The following is a 19,625-nucleotide window of genomic DNA, read 5'->3' as shown; positions in this document are numbered from 1 at the left end:
ACCAGCGAGTCCAACTGAAATCCCCTGAAAACTCCCTAGATATAATATTTTCTGCTGGCACAACGGTGTGATGGGGGTTTCTGTGTTCGGTTATAATTTCCATTGAGCAGTATCGGTGTCTGTGATAAACCACAAAATCTCAACAGCCAGAAAAACATCCCCCCTCCCCAAAAAGCTCCCCAAAACAACTGGGTGAATAAATCACCACCCAGTGGGTGCCGGTGACAAATAGGATCACCCCTCGTTTAACGCGCCGTCGAGTAACGAAACTACCGGCGTTGCAACGGGCATTAACAAACTATTTTATTCCATCGATAAATCTGCATCACGGCTGGAGCAAACCACCGTCAAACGTTTCACAAATACCCCAGCAAGAACACAAGGATCTCTGAAGACTACAGATACTCGAGTGTTTTCGTGTGTTGGAGGGGGGCAGACTTGTGCCCACTGGGCCGATAACCTCCAACAATCGTCTCAGAACCCCCCGAAATCATCAAAAACTCCCTCAAGAAAAAAAACAAATCAATACCCCAGCAAAAGCCCCCAGAACTCCCAGGGGAATCATTTTCCATCCTAACCCCCATCCTCAGGATCCCCGTTCCCCCTCCTCCAGCCCCTCCTATTCCCACCGAACAATAGCCCCAACAAAACACCAGCCATGAAGCTCGTGGACAACGTGGTGAGGAGCTTCAAAGTAGCCAAAGTTTTTCGTGAAAATACAGACCGAATAAACAGCATTGACTTCTCCCAAAGTGGTGACACCCTCATATCGTGTTCTGAGGACGATCAAATTGTCATCTACGACTGTGAAAAGGGAACACAGATGAGGACAGTCAATTCTAAAAAATATGGTGTCGATTTAATTCACTTCACACACGCCAAGAACACCGCCATTCACAGCTCCACAAAAATCGACGACACAATACGTTACCTGAGCCTCCACGACAACAAGTACATTAGGTATTTTCCTGGACACACGAAGAAAGTTGTGTCACTGTGCATAAGCCCCGTGGAGGATACATTTTTATCTGGGTCAATGGACAAAACACTGAGACTCTGGGATCTACGTTCACCAAATTGTCATGGAGTGATGAATGTCTCTGGTCGTCCAGTTGCTGCTTATGATCCTGAGGGGCTTATTTTTGCTGCTGGTGTTAATTCAGAGTGCATCAAACTGTACGATCTCAGGAGCTTTGACAAAGGACCTTTTGCCACGTTCAAACTATCACAGGAGAAGGAGTGCGATTGGACTGGTCTCAAGTTCAGCAGAGATGGAAAAACAATTCTCATATCCACTAATGGCAGCATCATCAGGCTCATCGATGCATTTCATGGTACACCTCTTCAGACATTTGCTGGTTATCTGAATAACAAAGGAATTGCCATTGAAGCGAGCTTCAGTCCTGATTCACAGTTCGTTTTTAGTGGTTCCACTGATGGTAGAGTTCACGTCTGGAATGCTGACTCTGGGTGTAAAGTTTGTGTACTCAATGGTGATCATCCAGCTCCTGTTCAGTGTATACAATTTAATCCAAAGTACATGATGCTTGCGTCTGCCTGTACTAATATGGCGTTTTGGTTACCCACTGTGGAGGAGACATCGTAAATTCCTGATGGGGAATTTCAATGGTGGTTGGGGTTTGTGGATGGACTGGGGGCCCGTGGGATGATCTCAGAGATGATGAGTTATGATGATTATTCTTTTTTTTTATTGTATATTGAGTGACGAATATGGACACGACTATTGTGAGATGCATTTTTTTTCTTTATTTTTTTCGTCTTTGGTTCATTCACCTCTTACATATATTTTTCTTTTCTTTGAGATTTTTTTTTGAGGAATTCGTGGGGAGCTCTTGGGTGATAAGGAGATGTTCATTAGGGTTGATAAGATATACCAATTAGTATTGACGATTTCTGTACATAGATGATGTTTCTGGGGATTTTTATATGTTTGAGATGATTTCCTTTGTCGAGTCTGAATAAATTCTGGATTCATGGTGGATATTTCAGGACTGGGTTTACGAAAAAAAATGTCAGTGAATATTTTGTCGGGATTTTCATCTAAATTTCAGCCAATGAAAATGGACCACTGGTTTTTTGTAGTTAACACGATATTAAAATAATAATTTTTGATAATTTCACTGGTAATTTTTGATTGGCAAATCAAGTTGAGCCTCGATCTGACATTTTATTGGTCGAAATTTTGATGATAAAATAATTCTACGAATAGCCCTTGAAGCTCCGAAAATTCTCGGCTAATTCCCTCACAGGTGTCGATTTTTCTGGCAAAAATCTGCAAAATCACAATGTTTTCACCACAGAATCGGGAATTACTCCATACTATTTATCCTCTGGTATTGTTTACAAGAATTTAATTATATTTGTACATTATTTTTCTCTAGACTCAATGGTTCTGAAAATATTCACGAAATAGTAAAATGCCTTTTTTTTAAAATTAATATTTTTCTTTCTCCAATGGCATAAAGTCAACGAGACTCGATTAGTCATATTATTAGTCATTAATAATCTGAAAAAAAATAACAATTGAAGTCTCACCTCCAACGAGTCACCTCTTTCTACCAATTAAACACATTCCCCCCTGTCCTCTCATTTTAATCACCACAATTAAGAGAAAAAAAAATTATGACGATTATCGAATTGAATCTACGTAATAACTATGTGATGGAAAACTTTATAGTGTGACATGATATGAGTGTTCAAAAGGTGTATGTACCTATTTATCGATATGGGCGAATTTATTATGCGAATGTACGTGCAACCCTATGTAATATAGTATTTTTTTATATAAAAAAATTATCAGAATTATTATACGTAATTATAGTTCATTACTGGATTCATTTGTATTTGATTGTATGATAATTGCACGTTACTGAGAGACAAAATTAAATGGAGATGAATGATAAGACAGGAAATAATTGAGTTCTTTATCAGTCTGTGAATCTGAGGGAAATTTATTTGTCCCGATAACAGTGTAAATAGTGCATTTCTTTTTCCTGGAGACAGCATGCATGATTTAGAATTACAAAGGGACAAATTGTCTGGAACATTTTTGTCATTTATCATTTCGGATTCGAGTGATGCGATGAAACAGAAAGGGTTGGAACGTCTTATAATTTTGATAATGACAAATTTTTAATTAAAACAGTCAACATTTTTCTGAAATCGTATAACTGCTGCAAAATCAATTTATAAAGCAAGAATTTTAGAAATCTGTTCACTAAGAATTCGACACCTTTGACAATTTGAGTATCTCGATAACACTCGATTCTAGAAGAAAATGTCACTTGACATTTTTTCCAGAGAATTAAATTTCAAACTTAAAGTTTCTTTAGACATTTTTGCCTAGATCTACTCATTCGCGGAAAAATCGCAGTTTTCAAGATAAAAATCAATTTCTCGTAACGTTTCAGCACTCAATTATACCGAATGAGATAAAATGTGTCCCTTTCCGTCCGCCTAATACGATAAAATATCAATTATTTAAAGAAATAGAGTAAAAAAAAGCATAACGCAACAACTCGATTCAGCATAAAAAGAAAAATCCACAGATGAGAGTAATTAGCATAATTTTTAGTCAGAGATGATTGAATTGATGTGAATCATAATTTATGATATTCGAGAATCTTCCAAGATGCTCAGGCGTCGGTGAATTAAAGAAAAGCCCTAGAATTCGATTTTTAATCCCTAGTGACCGTAAATCAATCAACAATTACTAGTTATAAGTCACATTGTAACTGCAGAACGAGAATTTTGACATTTTCTCGTGTAGATACGAATTATCCCCGTCCTGTACTTCCCATGACACTCGACATCGGCTAGCTGTATTGTCAATGATACGTATATGGTATTATGGGGAAGGTGCAGGTGGAATACGATATTTCAAGCTCCATTGTTCATCTGACGTGTGATTGTGTGATTACTATGGTGTAGTTATTAATCCCTCGTAATTATCGTATCGTAATTGTTACGATATTTGTAGCCAGAATGGTGAACTAAGTGATGACATGCGAAGATTATTCTGAAGAAACGGTAAAACGTAATTAATCATTGTTGACAAATCAATAATTGTTGCTAAATTATTCTGAAAAAATAGACAAAATTTCAAGACACTTTTTCTATGAAATTCAATTAAAGTCAAATTATCTATCAATTTTTTACTGAAATAAAACGTAATTAATAAAAATTTCGTATTTGATTTGAAGTCACTAACGAAAAAATAATAACACAACATTTTTTTGTGTGAATTAAATTCTCTTAGAGTGAATTTACATTTTATCCAGTGGGAATTCCAAAAAACGGAACAATAATTTATTTATTACGTTTTACCACTTTTCTAGATGCAAATGTGTTAGAAACAATTCTCGAATTCATTTTAGGTAAAACGAAATTCCATGAGGATATTTGAGAGGAAATGTTTAATGAAATAAACAGCGTTTTGTACACCTCAGATGAAGTCTTAAATCGTTTATTTCTCATTTTTCATTGTCGTTCCTAATTTTCAGGTGATAGAGGATTTTCTCTTCTTCTGAGATTTCAGCTGGTGCCCCGGACATCAGGTCCTTACCGTCTCCAGTCTTGGGGAAGGCGATGACGTCTCTGATGGTAGGCGAATCGCATATTATCGAAATTAATCGATCCAGACCTGAAAGAAATGGATAATCAGTTATCGGACTAGTTCAACAATAATTGAGCCTTCAAAATTAATTTGTAAATTCAATTTAAGGGGAAATTATGTAGGAGCTCATCACCAAAAGCTATTCCTCCATGAGGTGGTGCACCACTCCTCAATGCTTCCAAGAGATGTGACATCTGGGCAGTGTCAATATTCAACGAATTCAGTATTTTCTCTTGCAATTTCGCGTTGTGAATTCTAATTGATCCACCCGCTATCTCAGAACCATTCAGCACCAGGTCGTAATGTAACCCCCGTACCTGTGAACGCAGAACAATCAATTCTAAAGTTTCATTATCTCCAAGATTATTTTCAATTCAAAATTCATCAGAATTTCTTATTTCATTTCTTCAATTATTTTTATAAAAATAATTCATCGATTAGTTTAATGTCTACGATTTTTCAACGATCATCACCTTCAGGGGATTATCCTCGAGGTAATGAGCGTCATCAGGATGTGGTGCAGTGAATGGGTGATGAGTAGACACCAGTGAATTCGCATCATCTCCTTTTTCAAATAGTGGAAAGTCCACGATCCACGAGAACTCGAAATTCTTTGATCTTATGGAAGAACCTTTTGCTTCCATGACATTAGTGAATTCTTTAAGAACTTTGCCAAGCAATTTCCTCTGGAAAAAAGTGAATATGCGTTTATTTCGCAATTATACGATTATTTCGCAAAATAGAATTGATGTTGATTTTTTTTAATACTCACTGCGTCGTCTCGAGCGCCATTAACAATAAATACTACATCATTCTCCTGAATATTCAGCCTCGACTTCAATTTCAAAATATCTAAATCGGTTTTCAGGAGCTTTTCTTCCCAGTTGTCCTCAGAAATTTTAATTTGATTTAATGAAACGCTTTTGTCACTCAGTTCTTTGTTAAGTTTCATAAAGTGTGTCTTCACAGAAGTCGTAAGGAAGTCCTAAAAATAATTAATAAGATGATCACTAGTGAATTCCTTAGATGAATGAATTCACTTGCATTCAGTCCACGAAATTTTTAGAAATTGAGGGGAAATTTTTAAGGACTTACAGATCCGTTTGGTATTGACAAACCGTAGATCCCCACATCTTCGTTTATGGTTCCAGAATTTTTATGTAAATCCGTGATATTATGGATCTGCAATACACATAAAAACAATTCTAAATTTGTGATGAGTTTCATAAAATGTTTTAAAAGTAAATACACTCACACGATAGGGAATCCTCAAATCTGGCTGATCAGATCCGTACATTTCCATGATTTCTTCGTAGTTGAACCTCTTGAAAGGAATTGTGACAGGTTCAAAATCTTTTGGCCAGCAGTTCTCGATCAATTTCTCCACCAACGTCATAATTCCCTCGCGATCAGTGAATGACAGTTCTATATCGAGCTGCAAAAATAGAACCCCATTATTTCTGTTTCAATCATCAAAACTTAATTACGTACTCCACAAAATCATAATTATCTACTCATTCAAACGCTCCTCGTGTCAACAACAATCAGAGTGTCTTATAACATATTTATAAATTAAAAATTTTCCAATTGAAGAAAAGACCTGCTATTAACTCGATTCATCGCACCATTTTAACAATCCTGATAATTTGATTTCTCGTAATTCCATTCAACTGATTACCTGTGTAAATTCTGGCTGACGATCTGGTCTTGCGGTTTCATCTCTGTAACACCTGGCAATCTGAAAATATCTATCGATTCCTCCAATCATCAACAATTGCTTAAACTGCTGGGGACTCTGAACAAGAGAATAAAATTTTCCTCGATGTTGTGTTGGAACCACAAATTCTTGGGCTCCCTGAAAAAACCACAAATATTTTCAATTTAATGAATGTTCAATGAATAAAATAATCAATAAAAAGGTCTCTGATGATCGTCCTCACCCCTGGGGTTCTCCTGAATAACGTGGGCGTCTCCACATCCACAAATCCACACATTTCAATGAGGAAAAACCTCATATCGTTGAGAATCTGCGATCTGACTCGTAGATTCCTCTGCAGAAAGGGAAACCGAAGGGCCAGGTATCTGTACTGCATCTGCAGTGTCTCCTTGGGATTATTGAACTTTCTGATGGAGAAGGGCAGCTGTGGAAGGGACTCATTGAGGACCTCGAGCCGTTCAACTTCAATTTCAATACTTCCAGTCTTCATTTTAGGATTTTCCTGACCTGTGGGTCGGACTATCACTCGCCCAGTCACGCCCAGGACTGTTTCGAAGTTCAACTTCTCCACTGATTTTATCAGATCCTTTTTCTGAAGATTAATGATAACCAGTGAATCGAGGAGACGAATATTTTTTGAACGTAATTAATTTATGGAATTTCTCAATTAAATGAGAAGTATTTGATCAATTTGATCACGTGATGATACTCACATCATCGGGGATAATTAACTGTGTAGATCCATAAGAGTCTCTCAGGATGATGAACTTCCCCATTCTCTGGAACTCCATCCATCCACACAACTGGACTTCTTCCCCAACATTTTTGAGAGTTAGCTCTCCACAAGTGTGAGTTCTTTGGGTGAATTTATTTACATGTTGGACTTGTCGCACTGGATTCACCTTCTCCACGGTTTTTGTCGAAGGCTTCGTGTGGAGACTGCATGAAAATGCGGTGCATCTAGTGCAGAAGTCATTCTGCCAGGAAAGACAACAAGGGTCGAGTAAAAAATGTCTTTAACATTAAGGCGTCAGAAAAAATCCCCAAGTTTAATTTACTTGATTACCTTTATTCTATAATTAACGACGGGCAGGATTTTCGAATTCTCTTGCAGAACGCAATTCCTAACTAAATTCCGAGCGATTCTGGTGGTCCACATGTTTCACTCAAAACATTCAACGTAATAACAGCCAATCAGGTTGCGATCACCTGACAATAAGTTTTGATACTGCAATTGTGAGGTTAGAATGACCTGATGAACGCCAAACACCAATCGCGAAGCACAGACACAGCATCAACGTTGAGTTTGCGTTGACATTGTTAGTAATATCTAACAGCAATTGAAAATAGATTGAAATTTCTGCATTAAAGATCGTTAAATAATTTCAAACTGTAATTTAAGATTCCAAAAATAGTTTTCGTTTCGAATAAAAGTGTAATAAACATCAATAAATCAACATTTACCGGCTGCGAGGATTGAACATCAGCAAAGATGGTAAATTATACATTATCATAGTCGTTATTAATTTTTGATGGAAACAAAATTCATTTTTGATAATGTGTTAATCTTGGAAAATTGTGTAAAATATTGATCTCTCTTCCAGTTGCCCCTGTCTTTACTCAGAACAGCCCAGAATCACCCAATGGTAACTACCCAACCTCAATCATCGTTCACAATATCATTATTTGTATTTATGGACTGAAATAACCAGATTTTTCTTCGTTTTCCAGCTCGTGGAGCTGAAGAATGGAGAAACCTACAATGGACACTTGGTGAGCTGCGACAATTGGATGAATATCAATCTCAGAGAAGTCATTTGCACATCTAGGGTGAGTAGACATGAAATTAAAGTACAATAAATTAACAGAGAGCTTTCTTTGAATATCGTCTTCTAGGAAACAACAATGACTAGGAATTTTTTTTCCTCTGAAATTCTTTGGTTATTAAATAATTCAATAATTAACAACTGGAGATTTCATTATGTTTGATATTCGTCTCTAGAGATCATAGGGGAGATGTGCAGGGACAATGACGAAAGATCAACCACTAAATTTCCTAACGGAAACTAATTTTGCAGCCGTAACATTCGGTACGGCAGGCCACATGCGCCCTGGCCATCTCCCTTATAATCTCTGGTGTCTATTTGCACTCGTCGGGGTAAATTTTCCTTTAAATTCACGGCAGGTTTTCCCTTGAAATTGTCCAAAATGAATTGAAAAAATGTTGAATAAATAACTAATTGCTCTGGAATGAAACAGGATGGAGATAAATTCTGGAGAATGCCAGAGTGCTACATCAGAGGAAGTACAATAAAATACCTGAGAATCCCAGACGAGGTAATCGACATGGTAAAGGAGGATGTCCAGATGAAATCTAGAGGCAGAGGTGACATGAAGGGAAGAGGTGGCCAGAATCAAAGAGGAGGACGCGGTGGTGGCAGAGGTGGTGCTTTTGGTGGACGTGGTGGTCGTGGCCCAGCGCCCCTTGGACGTGGTGGGAATCAAGGAAACAAACCCCTCAACAAATCACGACCGAAGTAAAAAATTCCCCTCTAACATACCTCACCTAGATCAATTTGCCAATATTTTTTCATCCAGAATTCATCATTTTCTACACTCAAATGTATTTTAATCAGTTAAAGACATGGATAATAATATTAAAACGTTGATAAATTTTTGAGAATTGTAAAATAAATAATGGAAGGAAACGAAAAATAATAATTACTTAGTTGAGATTTTTTTTTTATTTAAAAAATCAAATCACAAATACTTAAAAAAAATGTCTTTACGTCTAGGTATTTCACACAGTTGATGTTACCGTAATAATTAATCAATATAACTAATACTCGGGAAGAAGATAAGTTGACAAATCAAGTAATACCATAAATAATAATGTACAGAGACCATGACCCATTGGACATGATAATGAATTTAATCCAAGTCGCTTTCTTGATTATCCAATCATTTAGAATGAATGATTTCTTCTTCCCTTTGTTGACTGGTCTCTCTTGTGTCCTTGTGATATTAAGGTAAAGGAACTTGATTCGTACGATTGTAAAAACAAAAAAAGATGTTCATAGACTCGCTAACTCCATTTTTGTTATTCCTATGAACTTATTTATTGCTTCCTTTCCATTGACAAATAATGGATTTATAGATGCCAGTATGGCATAAAGTGAGGATGAATTTCATTAGTGCTGTCAGTTATTTTATCGTCCTTCAACTGAAAAATAAAAAATGATGATTAATTTCAGTATTTTGCAACAAAGTACTATGAGATAATAACTGTAAATTCATCATAATAATTCAAAATAATTCTTTTAGTTTTGATTTTATGAAAATGAATGAACAATCATTTTTTAAAAATGAAATTAAAACTTACTGTACGAGGCCAAGTCAATCTCATCGGGTAATTCTGTGATGTTCACGTCGAATCGTTCCTGAACATCGTTTAAGATTTTTGCGTCACCCTCATCGCTAACAAGTGTAATTGCAAGACCCTAAAACAATAATAAAGAAATTAATAAATATTTGAGGTACGGAAAAATCAGTCAAAATCGTGGAAACTGACGTGAAGATGGCATGTGACCCCCGAATATTGCACTCTGATTAATTAAAATCAGAATGGAAGAGATAATTGAAATAATTTCAGATATTCATTTACCAAATGATAATTTAAATTACCTTTGTTCCAAAACGTCCAGCACGAGCTACTCTATGTAGATAAGTATCAGAATCCTCTGGCATATCGTAGTTAAACACAATATTGACTCTCTCGATATCCATGCCTCGACCAAACAGATTCGTAGCAACCAAAATTCTCTAAAAACAAAATTAAAACATCCATTAAATAAACGATTGCCCTCCCAGCTGCTAATACTCCATAATTCAAATCCAATAATTCAGTAGAGAGTTCAAGAGTAAACATTCACGATGTGATCATGAGGTTGAAAAAGTCATCATTAAGTAATTTTAAGAGACTTCGACTCAACTGAATTTTCGAAAACAATTCTCACCTTTTGGAAGTCTTTGAACTGCTGATATCTGGAGAGACGCTCCTCCTGGGTCATTCCTCTGTGTATTCCAATGGCTGGGAAATTCTGCTCTGTGAGAAGTTGTGCGAGGGCCATGCACCGCTGGACTGACTTCACGAAGATCACGACCTGTAAACAATGCCACATAAATTAAATTTCGTCACTTCACATAAAAAAACATTATTCTTGAAGAAATTATGTACCTGATTGAACTCCAACACGTCAAGAAGCTCAAACAATTTTTTATTTTTCTCATTCTCCTTCAATTTAACGTAATGCTGTTGAAGTCCATGAAGCGTTAGTTTGGCCTCGTCATCGACGTAGACTTCCATAGGCTGTGCAAACAACAATAAAAATCAGAACACCCCTTCAACTTCCCAAAAACTCCTGACCAGTAGAAAACAAAATTTAATTCGCTGAACAAACGAAATCATAAATATTTGAAAGAAAAAGAAACAAAAAAAAAAAGAATTTTAAAAAGAACACAAACTCAGAAATAAATCAGTTCTTTTTTTTTTTTCATTTTCGAATCAACAACTGATCTTATTGTCGATGACATTATCACACTGGTTACATACGGTCCGGCGACTTCCATCTCAAGGTAGTGCCAACAACGTAAACACTCGGCACGTCAAGACCCTGACCAGAACTAAGATGTAGCCACCCAGGTATGCTCAGCCACAATATCCACAGCCCATATTGTTGCCCAAACACTCCACAATCACTCGTCATTATTTTTCATCGTTGATATTCCTCAGGATATCGTCGATGTTTACCCCCCCACCCCTGTCATTTGGCTCAACGATTATTCAATTATTTATGTATTTAAACGCTGACGATCTAACTGTTGTTATGCCTATTCTAATCGCATTGGGCCCCGGCTTCCTCTTGAATCTTCTTGTTTCCATCTTCTGTCTTCATGTCTTCTTGATGTCTTCTTCAGCCCCTCCATGGCCTCACCCACCCCCCCAAAAAATAATGCGCATGCCCCAGTTTAATGCCTCCCACCCACCGATTATTTTTCAATCATCGAACGAAGGATTTTCATTCCATCGGTTATCGTTGGATTATTGGATTGATAGATTTGGGATAGGAGTGAATGCGTTCTTGGAATATTGGAAATTGTCCAGGAATAAATTAGGAACTGGACGACGAAAGGAGCCAAATGATTTGGGAGCATTGGAAATTGTAATGGTAAGTTATTGGAATTCAGCTTTTGATTTTTTTTGATTCTGGTTTTGGTGGTCTCTAGCTAGCCTAACCCGCGACAACACCCGCTGATTAATCGTGGCCTGAGCTCGCCCCTGGGTGTGGACTTGGGTATCTCCAGCGTGTGATCAAATTCAAAGATTGCGGTGAAGAGGGAAGTTTGGCTAATTACATCTTGCATGAATTTCTTGCACACTGGACGAATATCCTTGGACAAGGTTGCGCTGAACATCATGACTTGTTTTCCATGCGGTGTCGAGCGGAATATTTCTTGTACGTCCCTCCTCATATCTGGAAAAAGAAAAAAAATGATTAATTGCCGAAAATGGTTCAGAGCGTTTATCTAAAATGTTTTAATGATTCTTTGTTCTCGAAAAAAAACGCAATTGTTTTGTCTATTTTTCTCCTACAATTATTGTTAATAAAACTAAATCATCGACTCGCTCATTCCATTGCTAAATGAATTATGTAACTTCGTGAATAAAAAAGAATAATTGCAGGAATAAAAATTTGGATATAAAAAGAAAATGTTCATTTTCTTTGTTGATGTAGATGAGGAACTTACCCAGTAATTCCAGCATTTTGTCGCACTCATCGAGGATGAAATGCTTGAGGTGTTTGAGATTGAGTTTTTTCGTTCTCACAAGGGCGAGAATTCTCCCTGGGGTACCAACGACAATGTGGGGACATGTGTTTTTCAATACTTCTTCATCTTTCTGGATGGGAAGTCCACCAAAGAACACTCCCACCTGTAAAATCAATCAAATAACGTGTTTAAAGCATTTGTTCTAGTTTTTCATGAAACAATTTAATCAATTATTTAATAACTTCGTCAGTAGTGGGTAGTGGTAAATGCAGTAGTCATCATGGAAGGCTAAGACTGTTGCAACATCATACGAAGTTATTTTCAAATCAAGACCGAGACTAGACTCATTAATTTTCATTTTTTCTACACAAAAAATAATGAAAGGTTCTTTGAGTCCATCAGGCTCTAAAACTTTTTCCAAAAGTAAAACAAAAATAACATTTCATTTTTCCATTCTCTTGTAAATAAATAAAAAAATTGGAGAAATGTGACTGAGTTGACGTTTCAGAATAAACTTCTATTTTATTTTAATATAATAAAAAAATTTTTAAATAATTTACCTTGACTGCGGGCATATATTTTGAGAATCTCTCGTACTCCTTGCTAATTTGAAATGCAAGTTCACGTGTGTGGCACATGACAAGGACATAGACCTGATTCTCAGTCAGTTCAAGCTGTTGCAATGTTGCCAGTACGAAAACAGCTGTCTTACCCATACCAGATTTTGCCTGGCACAGGATATCCATGCCAAGTACTGCTTGTGGAATGCATTCATGTTGTACTGTGAAAAAAATCATATCAAAGCCATTAGTAAAAACCCTAGAGATTTTTCTAAATTTTTTTTTCAAGAGAATCCTTCAGAAAGATTTTCTCAGCCACAGATTAATCTGATGTCCCTATCTATCTTATACTGGTCATCATTTGCATTGTTTATAGTCTTTGTTGGACTTTTTTGGGAGAGAAGACGGGAGTGGGGAAGGAGAAAGAGAGAATTCGGTGGAAATATTCACCTTCGGAGGGATGTTCAAAACCACAATCGACGATGGCCCTCAAAATTTCCGGCTTCAGCAAAAAATCTCTGAATCCACTGCTGTGAATCGACACATAGGTTCCCTTGACTTCCTTCTTTGCTGGCACATCACCACTTCCATCAACAACTGCCTCAGTCTGCTCCTCATCCTCGTAGTCCAAAAGATCATCGTTGTCCGCCATTATTATTTGGATATGTTCTTTAATGTGAGGTTACTCTGAAAATAAATATTGTTTTCATTAATTCATTGAAATTAATCTGATCATTGCATTTGGAAACTGTATTTTCGTCTAGATTTCTTTGTGAGTTTCTCGTTTTTTTTTTTTCTTGAATTAATTTGTCAACTCAAAAATTAACAGTAAAGTCTTAAAAAGCATGAGAAAACAATACTCTTCTTATATACATTTGACAATTTTATAGAGTGAACGTCCTTGTCAACATTGCAATGGAAAATAAAAGTTCACTTCCATTCTAAAACTCATGAATGAACTCATGGACTCACTTATGAACTCATAACAAATCTAATCAACTCTGAGAACGAATCCGCCATTTTCGGGAGTCGTGTTGGCTTCACATGACGCCGGAAACACCCCGCCCCCCCCGAAAAAAAAAACTTATGAAACGACAATATTTATTGAATGTTTCGTCACTTTCTCAATTAAAAATGAAGTAGATTAAAACTCCATTTTCGTTGGAAACATAAACAAATTATTTTTTTTTGTTCTAACATATGAAAATTTTTCAAGTAGAGTAATCGTTCGTTGAGGGATTAATATTCGTTTGATGGTCAAATGAAAAATTAAAGGATAAAAATCAAAAGATTTCTTTCATCCAAAGCAATCAATAATCTATAATAATAATTATCAATTATGTAAATCTACTCCGCCATTTTCGGCCTCATGTTAACCTGAAATGACGCCACAAGTTTTACGCAGTAACAAAAACACAAGAAAAAGCTCGAACTACCGAAATTGCTTCATTTTGTTCCTTAAAAAATGTTAAATAAAATGTGTCCCAAATTAACAAACTTTGTAAGGCAAAATCCATCATAAACGATTATCTGACGACGTGGCGTCGGCTTCGCGACCGTGAAAATACACACAAAAAAAACACAAATAACAGCGCGATGACAAAAAAATAAATCATTAACTCGCATCTTTGGACGTTACTTAATACTAAAATCAATTTGATTACCGTCGATTACTAATAAAAATATCAATTAATAATGGATTACAAACTCACCGATGATGACCACGCAACTAACTGGCGCCACGATAAACAGGACACTAACTCACTCGGGAAATGGCCGCGTCTTGTCCAATACTTTAAGGCGTACGCACAGGTCGCGCTCTCTGGTGGCGGCGGAAGTGATGGGTTCCGCTCACTTTGGAGGGGTGTTTTGTTGTGCCCTTTGGCTAGTTGTGTACCCGTGGAGTGGTAAACTAAACGGCTCTGCTCGCAGGAAACGGCAAAGAAAAAGAAATTGGAAAAACTACACTTGTTTACTATATGAACTGCACCTTTACTTAATATTTCTCCTTTACAATACGTTGTGTTCTGTTTGAAGGATCGGAGACAACTGAAGTGAAGACCCTTCTCACAATTAGTTTTTATTCTAACGCTAATTTCCGAAATTCAGTTAACCCTAAGTTACACCCCTAAGCTAAGGTAGAGAGCCAATCAGGTAATGATGCGTGGGTGGAGGGGGTCTCATGCCCTTAAGGGGTTACATGGGTTTCACGGTTTCAAAAAATCGATTTTTTTTTTTTTGTCTTATTAAATTCTATAACATCTCTAGAATATTGTCCTAAATTTTCAAATTGATCCGAGTAATAGTTTCGGAGATACAGCCCTGAAAAGACGGACGCTCGAGGTCAGGTAATTCAAAGTGTCTAGAGCTGTTTAAAGTGTCTAGAGCCGTTTAAAGTGTCTAGAGCCCAGATAAGCCAGGGTTCGTCATCGACAGGAGCAAAAGGATGCCCTGGACATTGCAGCTGCAGCAGGTTCTCTACTTTATGGCCCAGGAATCGACGATTCAATGTAAGTTGAAAAAAAAATTTTTTTTCCCCACTTTTATTGTCTCCAAAACTTTAAACGCGTTTTTCTCAAAACTATGTTTTCAAAGTCGGTTGTCAAGATTTCTCGCGAACTACTCAACCGATCTTAATGAAATTTTACACAAGTCTTCGAGATATTATTTACAAGGTCTTGAACGAAGGATTTTTTTTTTTTTTAATTACAACTATTTAAAAATTGAAAAATTTCGAGAAATTTTCATCAAAATTTGCATTTTTTTATAAAAATGTCTGCCAAAAATCGAATTTTCATTTTTTTTTTTTTTCCTTCGTCCAATACCTAGTTTATTGTCTTTACTAAAACACGAATTTTTTCCGTTCATTTCAGATAATCCTGAAAGAAGTTCTGCTGACAACGCGGAGGCACCTTTTTTCCGAGGGACTGCCGGAAATGGCGTCGTAATGGCCGCCATCTTGATATTTTTTTTTGAAAATTTCACAAAATGTTTATTAAATATGTATCTTTTAAATCATAAAAAGTTTCATCTAAATATTTCATTTTTTACATGCAAAAAAAATTATTGAAAAAAGGCCGTTTTTTGCCCGACGAAACCCATGTAACCCCTTAACTGTTTCCCTTCAGGCCCAACCCCTACTCAGTCTACGTCATCGGTGACGCTGGGCCTATGTGAGAGAAGTGGGAGAGAGGGAATTCAGAAGGGGGAGAAGTGAGCCCTCAGGAGAATGAGAGGGGTCGAAACATCCGAGCACCCGGCAAGGAGAAATTAAGGGAAAGGGGGTTTTCCCAAGGGATTTAGAGTAGGGTTTATGGAAATCGTTTTTGAATGATCTTTAATTGTCTGGCCACATGTTGAGCAATTAATGAAGTCGCCGTGAGGGATTTTATATTTAATGTCCTGTTTTATGATAGGATTAGGGATTTCGAATTGTCTGGAAGAAGTGGAGATAGAACGAATGGGTTTATAATGGAGTTGGAATATTTCAAAGCGTCTTGAAAACTTTAGAATAAAACGAATCAGTTTATTATAGGGATAAAATATTTTTGAGGGATTTTTCGGGAATGTGCGCTTGGTCATTGAAAGTGATTGTCAGGGTTTTTTCCGCTTAATAATTAGGCTATTTCGACTGGTTTCCTTATGTTATTATTTATAATATTGCTTAATTTGTTAACTTGTTGTTGGATTTCCAATGGTAATTCTTATTCTTACTGTGGGACCAGAACGCCACTACGGAGTTGCTAGGGAATTTAGGGTCGTACACAACAGGGGTTCCGGAATCCGTTATCAACCCACGAGCTTAGAAAGTTATTTGGAACGTCTCTGCGCTCTCTTTGAATCAATGTCCTCAACAACTCCACCAAACACCCCGAACCGAATAAATATAATCAAAAAAACCACAATGAACACCTGAATCACCTTAAAAAGTATGGAACATCATGAAAATGACGAGTGAGTACTGTCCTGCGTCGAAATCACCCAATAACCAACTCACAAAACACCTGCACATTCCAGAAGTCCAGAAATTTGAGGTTATGCCGTCAAGAGTGTGACGTCCAGCAAGAGACTTCAGAACGCCAGAATAACCAAAGAATTTACTGATAACAATATCTAAAAAAGGATAAAATCTACTCTCCAATGGAGGATATATCAAAAGAAATCCTGGAGGAGCTTCGTGAGAAGTACCAGAAGGTTAGAAAGCTCCTGGACGAGCCCCACGATGAGTCAAACCCAGGTGAAGGTCCTGATACAGCGACGAAGAATCGAGCCACTGTGATTCTTAACGACATGAAGTCAAAGCTTGAGAATCTCCTCAACAATACGTCATCACCTCCAAAACGCCTTCGATCTAGTCTCGCAGTGGTTTGCCTGAACATCGGCCTCATCTGCATAGACAACGAAGAGCTGAAAGACGCCGAAGAGAGCCTGATGAGGTGTACAGAGGTGCTGAAGAGTCTGGAGCTTACACCTGAGGGAATTCTCCCCTTTCTCAGTACGATGAACCAACTGGCGATCATTTGGTTCCAGTGGAGTGAATTTGAGAAGGCGAAGACGTTCGTGGAACGAGCTGAGGACTTCTACAAGAAGTACAAAGCATTGGAGCCTCCAGAGGTGCCAGTTGGAATGTCCCAGGTGTTTGGCATTGAAAATGCCGAGGAACCAGCACCCAATCATGTTCTGGAGAAGCTTCACACACTGACCCTTTACTATCTGGCCCAGATCTATGGAATCTCCAAGGATCATCAGCAGTCAGCACTGTACTGCCACATGACCCTGCAGAAGCAGCTGGAGCTTACTGATCTCGATTACATTGACTGGGCGCTCAATGCAGCCACTCTGTCACAGTTTTTTATGGAGAGAAAGCACTTTTCACAGGCTAGGCATCATCTAGCAGCTGCTTCACATATTCTGGGAGTTTATGAGGAGAACCTGAAGAGCTGCGACGAGAAGGGGAGCGATAGCGAAGAGATGAAGGCCGCCAAGTGGGAGCAGTTTAGACATCGGAGTGCTGATGTCGCTAGGTAAGGACAGAATATTTTTTTTATTCTGGGAGTACTAGTGACAATAATGATTTTGCATGACATAGAATAGATAATTATGTTGAGGTTATTATGGGACATGCTAATTATTTAATTGAAGACATAATGAAATAGATAAATTCCAAGTGTAGAGATCAATCTAAAGTAATTAATTAAATTGTAAGAAAAACATATAAGTTTTACTCTAACTGGTAAACCGACTGTAATGGTTGAGCAAGTGTGCAGTGGTTGCTCAAAAAAGGTACTGTGGGGACTGTACGATAGGGATTTTCCATGGTTTCCCTCTATATATCTGAATAGAGAAATAAAAATTTTCGCATTGGTGCTAATAACAAAAAATAAATGATAAAAATTGATTGAAAAATGTTTGAAATTATGTCAAACAGTATTTTAAGTTGTTGCATTGATTCTTACTCAATTGCAACAACCTTTATTTTATCATTCACCTGTATATAGTTTGAAAATAAAATCGATTCCTTTCGAAATCGAAGTCCTTTCGATTTTATTTTCAATAATAAAATCGAAAGGACTTGAATATTCTCAAACCACATTCTCTAATGTTCATTAACTCTCCAGGACAAAAGCAATAATTTATCTAATTCCAGATGCTGGGCAAAGTACGGAATTCTCTTGATGAGTATGTCGAGAGATCGTCTAATAGCCCTAGCTGATAACGTTGACAACGAAAAATCAATCGACATCAATAACATCGACACTGAAGACCTTCCAGGAATCGACGAGGATCTCCTCAAGAACATGAAGTTCGTGAAACTCGAGAAAGAAGTTATGACTATTGAGGAACAAATAACTGACAAGTACCTGCTGGATTTCACTGACGCCAGGAAAGTCTTCCTCAACGTACAGAAGTGGCTGGAGGAGGCGAAAAAATACTACGCCCTGGAGACTCACGCCTCTGATTACGTTCACATAATTCAGGACGTCTCCCAGAGCTACAAGTACTTGTCCTTCTTCGAGGACGACGATGACAGACAAGCTAAAATGCACAAGCGACGAATCGATGTTCTCGAAGAGGTGATCAAGGAGCTCAATCCCAGGTACTATCAGGCAGAGTGTCGACAGATCTGGATTGAACTGGGAGAGACGACCTCAGCTATCCTGGATATTAAATTGGATAAGCTGAGGGCCAGCGACGAACGACCGACATCCCATGCACTCAATAAAATTAATAATCTCGCTAAATCGGGAATCAACTACTACCAGAAGTTCCTGGACTCGATGAAGGAGAGTGAGACATCGCCAGCGGTGAGGGAGTTCCCTCGGGAGCTTGTGAAACCTGCACTATTTGCTTACTTCCATATTGGCACCCTTAGCAACAAAATTATCACTCCGGATAAATTAATGCAACTGGATAATCTCAAAGCTAGTGTTGGAGCTTATAAATTTCTGGTAGATTACTGTCAACGACACGAGGATGCCGCTGAGTTCATGAGAGCCGAGCTGAATGTCTGCAGAGATCTTGTTAATTTGTTACCTTTGAAGATTAATAAATTGACGCAGTCGCTTAACGCACCATAATTTTTTTGTTTTTATTTATCAATGGAGTTTCTGCGTGATTGTTTTTGCGGAAAAATTCGATGAAGGACGAAAAGTTGATAGAAAATATTAGATACGTATTTTTTATTTTAAAAAAATATTTAGAAGTTCTCGGAAATGGGAAAAGCCTTTGGAGTTTTTCGAATCTCTAACTAATCCATTTTTCACTGTTGAAAAAAAAGTCCACCATATTTTTCTTCTGGCTTCCATATCCAATTCTCCAATATTAGCACGCGTGGAGTCAATTATTTATTATCTCGTAATTATTACTCATTAATTTAGCCCTA

General features: G+C 37.4%; 5 protein-coding genes across 8 annotated transcripts; 3 read left to right on the top strand and 2 right to left on the bottom strand.

Annotated features, from left to right (window-relative positions):
• The first annotated feature begins 3 nt into the window (after nucleotides 1–3).
• LOC135161326 (WD repeat-containing protein 82) lies at nucleotides 4–4,468 on the top strand. The gene has a single exon (XM_064118802.1). The coding sequence runs from the start codon at nucleotides 659–661 to the stop codon at nucleotides 1,604–1,606; it is 948 nt and encodes a 315-aa protein (XP_063974872.1). The 5' UTR covers nucleotides 4–658; the 3' UTR covers nucleotides 1,607–4,468.
• LOC135161318 (aspartate--tRNA ligase, mitochondrial) lies at nucleotides 1,687–7,559 on the bottom strand. The gene is made up of 10 exons (XM_064118783.1): nucleotides 7,420–7,559; nucleotides 7,067–7,330; nucleotides 6,577–6,945; nucleotides 6,315–6,491; nucleotides 5,892–6,071; nucleotides 5,732–5,818; nucleotides 5,409–5,621; nucleotides 5,110–5,322; nucleotides 4,770–4,953; nucleotides 1,687–4,663 (listed from the first exon to the last, which is right to left on the bottom strand). The coding sequence occupies exons 1-10, from the start codon at nucleotides 7,510–7,512 to the stop codon at nucleotides 4,494–4,496; spliced, it is 1,950 nt and encodes a 649-aa protein (XP_063974853.1). The 5' UTR covers nucleotides 7,513–7,559; the 3' UTR covers nucleotides 1,687–4,493.
• A 146-nt stretch (nucleotides 7,560–7,705) lies between these two features.
• Nucleotides 7,706–9,074, top strand: LOC135161330 (uncharacterized protein). Its single transcript, XM_064118809.1, has 4 exons — nucleotides 7,706–7,848; nucleotides 7,958–7,999; nucleotides 8,085–8,183; nucleotides 8,613–9,074. The coding sequence occupies exons 1-4, from the start codon at nucleotides 7,846–7,848 to the stop codon at nucleotides 8,892–8,894; spliced, it is 426 nt and encodes a 141-aa protein (XP_063974879.1). The 5' UTR covers nucleotides 7,706–7,845; the 3' UTR covers nucleotides 8,895–9,074.
• Nucleotides 9,075–9,078: 4 nt separating this feature from the next.
• LOC135161323 (ATP-dependent RNA helicase WM6) lies at nucleotides 9,079–14,591 on the bottom strand. The gene is made up of 10 exons (XM_064118799.1): nucleotides 14,455–14,591; nucleotides 13,193–13,429; nucleotides 12,743–12,963; nucleotides 12,162–12,345; nucleotides 11,769–11,887; nucleotides 10,591–10,722; nucleotides 10,370–10,516; nucleotides 10,038–10,175; nucleotides 9,736–9,853; nucleotides 9,079–9,576 (listed from the first exon to the last, which is right to left on the bottom strand). The coding sequence occupies exons 2-10, from the start codon at nucleotides 13,392–13,394 to the stop codon at nucleotides 9,563–9,565; spliced, it is 1,275 nt and encodes a 424-aa protein (XP_063974869.1). The 5' UTR covers nucleotides 13,395–13,429; nucleotides 14,455–14,591; the 3' UTR covers nucleotides 9,079–9,562.
• Nucleotides 14,592–14,654: 63 nt separating this feature from the next.
• LOC135161321 (KIF-binding protein-like) lies at nucleotides 14,655–19,463 on the top strand. Of its 4 annotated transcripts, none has more exons than XM_064118794.1 (4): nucleotides 14,655–14,796; nucleotides 16,468–16,696; nucleotides 16,760–17,766; nucleotides 18,390–19,463. In XM_064118794.1, exons 3-4 carry the CDS (start codon nucleotides 16,883–16,885, stop codon nucleotides 19,318–19,320), a joined length of 1,815 nt encoding a protein of 604 aa, XP_063974864.1. In that variant the 5' UTR covers nucleotides 14,655–14,796; nucleotides 16,468–16,696; nucleotides 16,760–16,882; the 3' UTR covers nucleotides 19,321–19,463. The 4 variants fall into 4 exon arrangements, with proteins under 4 accessions (XP_063974864.1, XP_063974867.1, XP_063974863.1 ...); XM_064118797.1 differs by having other exon boundaries at nucleotides 14,664–15,252; nucleotides 15,616–16,671; XM_064118793.1 differs by having other exon boundaries at nucleotides 14,664–15,252; nucleotides 15,616–16,696.
• Nucleotides 19,464–19,625: the final 162 nt, after the last annotated feature.

This window comes from Diachasmimorpha longicaudata, chromosome 4 (genome assembly GCF_034640455.1).
Source record: "Diachasmimorpha longicaudata isolate KC_UGA_2023 chromosome 4, iyDiaLong2, whole genome shotgun sequence".
Taxonomy (NCBI): domain Eukaryota; kingdom Metazoa; phylum Arthropoda; class Insecta; order Hymenoptera; family Braconidae; genus Diachasmimorpha; species Diachasmimorpha longicaudata.
The sequence above is the reverse complement of the archived record's forward strand: the minus strand, read 5'-3'. Positions and strand labels throughout refer to the sequence as shown.